This window comes from Atractosteus spatula, chromosome 3 (genome assembly GCF_055471065.1).
Source record: "Atractosteus spatula isolate fAtrSpa1 chromosome 3, fAtrSpa1.hap1, whole genome shotgun sequence".
Classification (NCBI taxonomy): domain Eukaryota; kingdom Metazoa; phylum Chordata; class Actinopteri; order Semionotiformes; family Lepisosteidae; genus Atractosteus; species Atractosteus spatula.
In genome coordinates, this window is record NC_142708.1 from 23402407 (window position 1) to 23412970 (window position 10564).

Consider the following 10564-nt stretch of genomic DNA (forward strand, 5'->3'; position numbering starts at 1 on the left):
CATTTGCTTTGACTTCATGCAAGGCACAAAAGCTTGTGGTTTCTTTGACCCGAGACCAGTAATCATCATCTTTCTCAGTCAGAACCACATGCTCAGCTGACACAACAGATGCACACTAGCAACAGTCATTTTTTTTATTTTCTTCTCACAAAGGCAGCATATGTAGAAACTTATTTTCTGCTTCTTGTAAAAGTTGTTTTTGTTCTTTTTTTTTCCTTTCAGATACGTTTCCAAATGTGGTTATTGAAGGAGTTATTCATGGTATATTCTATCCAGATCTTCAACCCAAATAGACAATGCAATGAATAAGGATTTTTTTTCAGAAAACTGGACAAAAGGGATTTTAGAACACTAAATGTTTTTTTATGATACCAGCAGACAATTTTGGCCTATATTATTGCACTATAAATAACCATGACAAGCAATGAGATTGGTGCTATTTAGAATTATAAAGTAGATTTAAATTGGATTTATAGTTGTATGTTTTCTGAAATAACGTGAGCCAAACTGGAATCAAAATGGAGGAATGTTGCGTGCTATTAGAAAGGGATATTGCAAAGCTACACTGAAAGCAAATAATAAAAACTTATCTTTGCACTAGTAGGAAGGTTTTGAACTACAGCAGTTTGCTGTATCATGGTAACATGATCTTACATTAACACTACCTAGAATAACTGATTAAAACTGTGACAAACTCATGATAGTTTAATTTAAGCTGACATTTTATAATACAATTTCCATTGTATTCTATATATACTGTAGAATGTATATTTAAAACAAAAAAAAATAAGTCTTAGCTTTTATTCAGCTGCTTTGTTCATTTTTGCCGCTATATCGACATGTTTGAGAATACAGAGCAAATAAAGCTTCAATGTTGTATTTGCTGATTTAACGCTGAAGATAAAGATACCGTATACAAAGTAATACAAACAAAATAGTTAATACATATTTAAGTTCATTATGTACTACAGTATGTCTGTGAAAGAAAATACACATTGTATAAGCTGGCTCTTATCTATATGCCACTTATATTAATACTCTTGATGGTCCTAGGATCCTAAGACAAATAAGAGATGATTGTGAAAGTCGTCTTCCAGTTATTGTAGGAAAGCTCCTTCAGGAGTTTTCTTCAAAAATATATCTCGGAAAATGCTTAGAACTCAAGCCAGCAGCTGGTCATATTTGGGTTGTGAATACTGAGCACCCTGTGGCGCAGAGTGCTCTTATTACTAAATTAAAGCTTACTCATGCTTGTAATTTTATAAAATGTTGGCCTACGCACAGATTAGACGTGTGAAAACTTGATGTCGAGATGCAACTGTGGTATTCTAGTACTTTGTGTGTACAGACTAAAACTGCAAACGCATACAGAATAATAAAGCATAAGAAACGTTCTTGCTTTGTATCCTTTTATTGAATGTGAAATTCTCTTGTCTGTGAAATAGTAAGATTTATTAACAGTTCAAGATGATGGTAGGTCTCACTTCTTAGCTACTGTTACAATTAAAAGTATTTTACATGCAAAATTTGACAGACTTTAGTAAATAAAAAGATTATGAAACCTGTTATTTATTGCCTGGACATTTATAGTCACCTTTTTGCCACTGTGAAGTAGATCACTTAGTGTTAATAAGACTGTATTTAAACATTAACGCAGAATTAAGATGTCCGTACTACAAAGTACAATTATGTTTTTAATATTTGGCAATTATTTGGTAAATAATGCATGATTATCAACAATTAAAATGTTTGTCTTGAATTTGTTTAATGCACAAACTGACTATACTGTACAAATGCACAAACTCACTATATTGTAGACCACAGCTATTCTAATGATGTTTAAATAAACTGCATTAGCGTATCATTTATCAGACTCAGAAGTACCAAAACATTCCCTGCATAGCCAAATACAGTACTCTGATTTGATGTAGAACATTGGGTGTCTGAAACTGAATAAATAGAATACAGATTTGAACAATTTAGTAAGCAGTTGCACGAATTACTTTATTACACAATACACAGTTCAAGAACTGAACAATGGCAATCTTTAAATGACTTTCAAAAGAATATTTTCTTCTACTGGTATTTTAGATGCATGTATTTTTCATTTTGTAAATTACATGCTTGAAGTGTGTCTTTTGACAAACCCGTGATGGATCCCATACACATTAATCTGCAACAGAATCAGTGGAAACCAGTATTTAACAGCAGATAAAAACCCAGGAATAATCTCAGTCAGCTCTGATGTCTGAGAAAGAAATTACGGGGATATATTATGATGAGTATAACAGGACAGATGCCACAGCATGACCAACAACATCCCATTGAAAACTTAATGGTACTGTAACTATAGTCAAAGTATTGGAAAACACCTGGAGGAACAACATCCAGAAATATTGACTCCATCTTCAGCATATGCCCTGAAGAACATTAGAAGAAATTCAAGCACACTGCAGTACAAATATTAAAATCTAGTTATAAAATCAAGAAAAACATCCCTAAATAAATTCCAGTGGTTTACATGCAAACTGTTATTCATCATTCAAAATTCACAGGGCGTTTCCAGTAGTTTTGGCAAGGGTTGTCTTGTACATGGTCCAAAATGCATAAACCAGTTAATTTATACATTTCATTAACTAAATACATAGTAAATTAAATTGGGAAATACTGAAAAATGACTCATCTCTTAATGTCCCCTGTTAATACAGCTGGAAGAATCAGTGCAACATGCTGTTCATCTTGTATATTTGGTGGTTATTGCAGAATAAGTTTAAGTAAAAGATCAGTTAAAAAAGCATTAACTACTTTTTGAAAAACAATCAGTTTGAGACTAATGCATAGCAGCCCTTAAGTTGTTGGTTTTTTTAAAAAGTGAACTATAATGACATTTCTTCTCCTTAAACGTGATGGTTTGTGTCTCGTATTTCGTACACTTATCACTTACTACCAGCCCTCCACTTCAACCACAAATGGCTCTTTCACATCAATCTTCCCGCTGTTTACTATCACACAGTCCTGGTAAGGCACATTCCTGTCATTGGTATCTTGAAGTTCTATGGTGTGAACAACAGACTGAAAAGTAAAATACAGACAAGTTACAGATTGGAATCTCTAAACCTGCTTTTCTCTACATACTACATGTTTAGATTGTGAATTAAGAACAGAAAAATCACCCCCTCCAGGTCTAAGCAACTGCTGTTACCTACAGTATGGCTTTTCCCACTTTGAAGAGTAAACTGAACCAGTCTACAGCATATATTTTAGACCTCCTCTGAAATAAATGATATATTTGCATTTGGATTGAGTCCAATTTGGGCAATAGTTCCACTGACCATTAGTTTCCTACCTAAAAAAAATCCAATAGAAGAGAGCTACAGATATTAACTTGATGAGCACCACAGCTACTCAATGGATACAGGTGTTTTTGTTCCAATCACACTATTAGCCAAAACCAAATATTTAGATAAGATCACTTTATTAGCCATATACAATTTCTTGCATTAGGAATTTGTCTTTTCGAAGACCCCAGCTTGCTCTCCATGAGACACAGGAACACAGACGGCCAGAGAGAAGCTTGGGATCAGAGCGCAGGGTCAGCCATTTATACAGCACCCCTGGAGCAGCTGGGGTTAAGGGCCTTGCTCAGGGGCCCAAGGGAGTAGGTTTCCTCTGCTGGCTGCTGGATTTGAACCGGCAACCTTCTAGCCACAGGCGCAGATCCTTATCCACAGTGCCACCACTCCGTTACAGCATTAAACAAACATGGTCTTGTTTCCAAAATCTATAAAACCTGAAGGACTTTGGCCCTTTAGGGCCATGGTTATCCTCTGCTCATACAGTCACTCCATTCCATTTGGCAAAAAATAATTTCATATCTGACGTGGATGTGCTAGTGACAAGGCATATCTAGGTCTTATGTGAGGGTATTCACATGGCTCCAAACACTAATCTTTGAGATATGCATCCTTACTGATCTACATTTATGTGTAAAAAACTATAGGAAGAACTTAGTGTTGCCTTCAAGAAACCTGGGTTGCGTTTTCTGGAATTTCTCTTAGATGTACAGTATGTTTTTTTTATACTTCTAGTGCTTTGCTTTCTGACAATTTATTTCCTAGCCATCCATGGCAGTCCCATCAATAATGATTCTATAATGTGTCAAAGTAAACCAAACTCTGCCAACACATAAGGAAGTATAAAGTATAAAGACTAATGGCACACTACATGGATTACTTGGACACTATGTGGATGTTAACACTGTTGGAGTTCCTTTCAATGGCTCTTTAATTCAAATTTATGAAAAAGCATGACTTCTTTCTTAAATACAGAGTGTTTCCAGTCTATAAACACATTAAAATGTCACATACCATTCCTTCAAGAACCTTCCCAAACACAACATGTTTTCCATCAAGCCAGGGAGCTTTCGTAGCTAAAATAAAGAACTGGGAACCATTGGTGTCAGGCCCTGCATTTGCCATGCTGACCCATCCAGTTCCCAGGTGCTTTAGTTTGAAGTTCTCATCTGGAAATGTTACCCCATAAATACTCTTGCCTGTTGTAAAATAAAAAAAGTGTTAAAAAACACCCAAATTGTCCCTATTTATAATTTTGCAAAGGCATTTGTTTCAAAGCATTGAAACAACACTAAAAAGACATCACAACACAATAGTCTATGATGTATAAATATTCTGAGAACAGGATTCATAACAAAGAGGGAGAACAAGAACATATTAATTTTCATGCGGGAAAGTAGAAAGTTAAAAAAATGCAATGCACATCACAGTAGCAAGACATCTTTATTGTCCTTTTTCACTATACAGCCATAAAACATGCATGCCTTGCACAGCATCATATTGGACCATATCCCATTAGTGCTACTAAGAAAAAAATCTGAAATGGGGAAGAGAGTTTTGGGTTTATGAAGCATTCATCTCTTTCAACTTCTCAATCCAAACCAAAAGAGAGCAGATGCATTAGGTTGGCATGTGCATACAGCAAAAGACTGGTTAAAGAGAGTGAAAGCCAATTCCTGTAGCCCAAAGATAGTGGTATATTCAGTCACACAGCTGCTCTTGGTTTGGGTTTGTTCACATTCTTTGGGACTATGAATTGTTAAGGGAGTTTAAATAGCAGATACACTATAAGAGGTTTGTTTTAGAACGTCAAATATTAGATTAAACATTCAAATAAAGATAATCTCAAGTAAAGCCATCTCAAGTAACAGCATCCTTAGATACCTATTAAAAGAATTAAGTAGTGACTACTACTGTGGTCACTAGAGGTCTCATGCCACTATCTGAAGTGCTGTAATTCCAAGAAACTCCTCATTTTTACACCTTATCTGCTTTGAAGAGTGCTCCTGGGGCAAAATGACAGCCACGTGCCCCTCCAAAAACTGCTGCAGCTCAATGGTGGATAGACTTAGGTCCCTCCCACCTGTAATGCGCTTGGTTTACTTTGGGAAGACAATGTAATATGAAAGTGTTAATATTTGTTTCACTGTATTAGGATAATACAGTCACCATTCCTTTCCTTGGAAAGGACAAGGTGTAGCACAAATGAGCAACATGCAAAATGAGCAACATGCAATATTGCTCAAAGGACCAAAGTTTCTGATTTCAAATCACAGATTCCAATGCCGAAAGCTTTATGCCCTGAATCTAAAAATAATTATACCTCCAGTTCCATCTCCAGCAGTGAAATCTCCTCCTTGTATCATGAAATCCTTTATGACCCGATGAAATTTACTTCCTTTATACCCATAGCCTTTCTGAAAAATAAAGTGTAGATTTGTTTGCAGTATTTAGCTTAAAGTACAACATTAAGTCTACACGTTCTACATCACCTAAATATTTGATTTGTAAGATGTTATTACATTATAACATTGAAAATTGATGTTAATGTTCTGTTATATATTATATTTTAGTTAATGTAAGCTTATTCATTAAATTTGGTGTTTTCAAACAAATTTAATTATAATTACTTTGCTCTACAAATACATTCTTGGTCAGTTTTTATTTTTATTTTTTCTAATTACACTGTATATTTTGAAATAATGAGAACTGTCATCCGTACATACAAATATGTACATATTTAATGGTGCCTTTTTGGTGATTAAAAGGCATTCCTGCTTACTTGACAGGATTATCAGATGTTTAGCCAAAGTATGACAAGATATGGCTTGTGAGTTTGAATTCTAGAAATGAAAGAAAGTGAGGCACCCAGCTCATGGCTCATCAGAGCACTGTTACACTCTTAGCTTGTGAGAAGCAGGTATACTCAAGTATTGATGCAATAACGCCATGGACAAGATTTCTTTAAATTCTGTACATATACCAATATACAATGCAAAAGCATAATCAAGTATTATTTTATTTAATTTTATGGAATATATAATAGAATACATGCTCAATATTATCTACTGAGCTTTCTAAATTACCAGTCATTTAGTAACATGAAGACATTTACCAACCTTATAATTGTTTTGAACAACAATACAGTCAATATTATGTTTACTAATAACACTTCAACAGTCTCTTTGTCATTCAAACACTGCTTGACCCATAAAAGATATGGCTTCCAAGCATGCTAATCTCTGTTTACCTAGATTGCCAGGAAACAACTTCAAACAGAAAACATGTTTTCATTAATTATTCTCAAACTTTAAGAAGATAAAACCCACCACACCAAACCCATTTGCTAGCTCATGGTCCCCTAGGCCAAGATTAAATTTATTTTTCTTTTAAAAATGTTCTTTTTCTGAAAGTGACTTTACCAAATAAAATAAAGACCCTATGGTTTCTGAACAGACTGATTCCATTTCTTTCACAGAAGGGTTTACCAAGCATAAGCAGATTCCAGGACTTCAAAGCTGAGGATGTAATTGTTATTTACAAACACATGTCACTGAAGACTTACAGGAGAGTAAAAAATGAAAATGAAGGATCAACAAAGACATTAAACTGACATATTCTGTCAAGAAAAAGATTAGAAAATTACTTTGTTATTAAGTACTTCTTTCTTATACCTTGAATCATATTTAAACTACTGGGTGGATGCTTCTAGTACTCTTTACAATAACAGTCTTTCAGAACAAATTAAGTAATGACTCATCAAAACCTATGTTTTTAAAAAAACATACATTACCTTCCAAAACCAAAACACTCCAATTTGATTTTGTATTGTTGCTTTACAACTTGTTTTTAAGTGATAAAATTAAGGCTGTGTCACTTTCAATGAAAACTAAATCTACATATACTAAGCATCAAGATAGATTTGTCACTATGTATATACATAATGCAGATTTTGGATATTGATTAAAGGGGAATTCCAATGCTATTTTTACATTTTGGGGTTACAAAGAATCAGCATTGATGAGTGCATTTCAAACCACTTTACATCCAATTTACATCACAAAATACAGTAGATGAAATGTCCAGGTATGCGCAGCATAGATTCAGAACAAGGCAACACAACTTCAGGTGATGTGAAGCGGCCTGTTACATTTTAAACAAGCAGGTTTGTGAATACTGTACATCACTTTTAATCCATTGGAAATATTACTTTCAACTTTGTTATAGTTTTGCCAACCAGACTACTTACTTGTTAACTTGCATGCAGATCACGTTGGAACATTTCTGCAGAGAAATGTATGAGCGAATAAGTACAGGTTGTGCAGCAGACATTGCTTTACATTAGTCATTACAGTGACTAGTGAGCAGGAAGGGCCGCATCACATCACAATTCATGGAAACTTTCGCTCTCACCCATGGTGAGACCAGGGGTTTGTGACAACACGGCAACTTACAGTACTTCCAGAAATTTCACGATTTAATTTTTTTTTTTATAACGTTAATGAATTTATTTTGTTTCTGAGATTTAATGACCGATATGGGAAATAGGGACTTCAGTTCCCCTTTAAATGTTTTTGAAATTATTTTGCTTAATTTATCATTCATGACTGATAAACTCAAGTGACATTTACTGTTGCCTAAGCAGTAAATCACCTTACTAGTGACAGAGCTGATTCAACACAGGTGATAAGGTGATTTAGCATGGTCAATGTCAAACCAAGTTTGATGGAAAGGTCCAAGTGCTGTAGTCTGGGAAGGAGTGTGTAGTCATTATAGGGTTTCACAGAAGTTCTACACTTGAAGTGATTGAAGGCAACCTGACTGCAAAGAGTTTCTTTGATGACGTCCTGGGACCTCACTTGCTGCTCCTTCTGTGGACTCTTCCTGATATGACAACATTCCAGCAGGACAGCGCATATCCTTGTGCTGTTCATGTAACAAACATGACTTTTCTTGCAGACAGTGAGCTAATAGATGCTGAACTTGCCACATTTGAGCCCCATTAAACATATGTGGAAAGACCTGGAATGATGTGTGACATTTCGGGCTCAGAGCCCAATGACCACGCACATCGCTGTTCAGGTTCTACAGTGGGAAAGAATTCTAAAAGGTTTCCTCTGCAACCTTGTCCAAGACTGTACTGTCTCCAGCTATGGCCACACACACACTATTTGCCCGTGACATTCACCGTAGATCCCTTTTGATCATCAGTGTTTGAAACAACTGTTAATCAGAAAAATTGCATCTCTGTCATTTCTGTTCAATAATGTGTCAATGTATATGCAACAAAAAATATCTTTTCTCGTTTGCAGAACCATTTTGGAATTTGTTGCAATTATATGATGACAAGTTTCTTTTGATGCTCAGTATATTATGAGACACTGTGCACCACTTTAATTAATGTACTGTAAAGATATCTCTAAAAAAATCGATGAAACTCTGCTTTTGTTAATCTTGGCTACAGTATTTAAAGGCAGCATCTGAAGATGGCCTTGTATTAAGTCAAATGATATAAACTATATGACACATGTATTAGTTTCAGTATACTTATAAATTCTAGATAGTCAAGTCTTATATACAGTACAGCAAAGGATGCATACTGATACACTAACCTGAAGGAATATGAAGCAATACAACTGTCTGCAGATGTACATGTAACTACTGCATGAGTACTGTATATGCTGTGTAGATATTCCTTCAGCTTTACTTTATACACCATATGTTTTAAGATATCTTTGATTCTAGATTACACCATCTAATATCACAATGTAAAAAAAATACAGTATACGACATTAAGTTATATGATGTAAACCCTGAATACTACTATAATACAAATGCTACACCAGTACCTCTCCAGTTGCAAGGGCAATGAAGTTATTGACAGTTTTAGGCACGACGTCTCCAAACAGTCCAATTACAATTCTTCCCACCTCAAGTCCTCTTATTTGGATATCAAAAAACACCTGAAACAAGTAAGTAATTATCATTAAGACATATAGAAATGACTGAGGAAAACTCTCTGTAGGATGCGCACAGGCTTCACATTAAAGTAATCCCGAGAAAATTATCACCCTGACGCAGGTCACAATTGTTTTTACTTCAAGGGAAATTCAAGGAAAATAATACTAACCTAAATTAACGAATAGGTATGGATAATGATACTAACAACATAAAGCAATGTAATTCATTCAACACAACAGAGTACAAATTAATGTTTTTGCTAGCCTTAGTATACCAGAAAATAAGTGCCCTGTTGAATTATTATCATTTAGATTATAACATGGAGTTGAAAGCACACGCTAACATTTTTCCAGCGCTACAGTTTTTTATGGATATTAAGAATTAACAGGATCTTTCAAAATTAGAGATGCAGTATGTATCTCAATGCACCACGGAACACAAGAAGGTCAAAATAAAGAAGTCAAACCATTAAAATGGATTACGTATTAATTTGTTTATTTGGATATAAATAAGTCAAATGAATTGTAAGATTTAAATAGTTTTGGCGTCTCGGTATTTTAGTTCTTATTTGTGTGTGTTCATCTAATCTACTGTAGGTGGTTTAGCGGTTCCAAGATGTCATAATAAAATACAGTACGCATTCAAGCAGAACCCACCTTTGCTGTTACTTTGGGTCCCCTCTTGACGTTCGAGCCCATAACATCTTCTGAAAACGTCCCTATGAAGAAAAATAGAACGAAAACGCAGAGCAACGTCCTCGGTTCCATTTTGCTTTTTTCCAGGAAAGACGTGGACAACTAAACCGCAGTCTCAAGAAATCTGGATTTCACTCAGAGAATACTTCCTGGGGAAGGCAGATCCCACCTCTTAAAGAGAGCAGACGAATTGCAAGAACGGTACTGGATTTCCACTTTCAAGTAACGACTGTGTTTCATAATGGGTATAAAAATCAAATTCTATGCAGACAAGCTGTTATTTTTCATGTAGCATGATGTGAACCATTAGGAGGTAAAATCTCCAACCAGAATAATGGCTATGATTTTCTGTAGCTAAACAGTGCTGGATTGAATTCCTTTACACTGCATAAGGCTCGTGGGGGATGTTACAGTTACAGTATCTATCCTTGCTGTAGTTATATTTGTTCAAACTTCCGCAGTAAGTTTAATGCCTATGCCTTCATTTCAAACACAGAGCTGTGATCAAATAGACCGGTTTAAACAGCAGTCTTGATGTAACACTTCTCACGGGGT

The 10564-nt window shown here is 35.2% G+C and overlaps 2 protein-coding genes across 2 annotated transcripts in view; one reads left to right on the forward strand and one right to left on the reverse strand.

Moving 5' to 3' along the window:
• The window catches only part of snx24 (sorting nexin 24), a 48867-nt gene extending 47475 nt beyond the window's left edge, over positions 1-1392 (forward strand). Inside the window, exon 7 of the mRNA XM_088911093.1 lies at positions 223-1392. Within this exon, the coding sequence (XP_088767219.1) occupies positions 223-293 (71 nt within the window). The 3' untranslated portion in view covers positions 294-1392. The remainder of the gene's footprint in view (positions 1-222) is intronic.
• A 577-nt stretch (positions 1393-1969) lies between these two features.
• ppic (peptidylprolyl isomerase C) lies at positions 1970-10158 on the reverse strand. The gene is made up of 5 exons (XM_088911092.1): positions 9971-10158; positions 9203-9316; positions 5677-5770; positions 4368-4552; positions 1970-3072 (listed from the first exon to the last, which is right to left on the reverse strand). The coding sequence occupies exons 1-5, from the start codon at positions 10079-10081 to the stop codon at positions 2944-2946; spliced, it is 633 nt and encodes a 210-aa protein (XP_088767218.1). The 5' UTR covers positions 10082-10158; the 3' UTR covers positions 1970-2943.
• Positions 10159-10564: the final 406 nt, after the last annotated feature.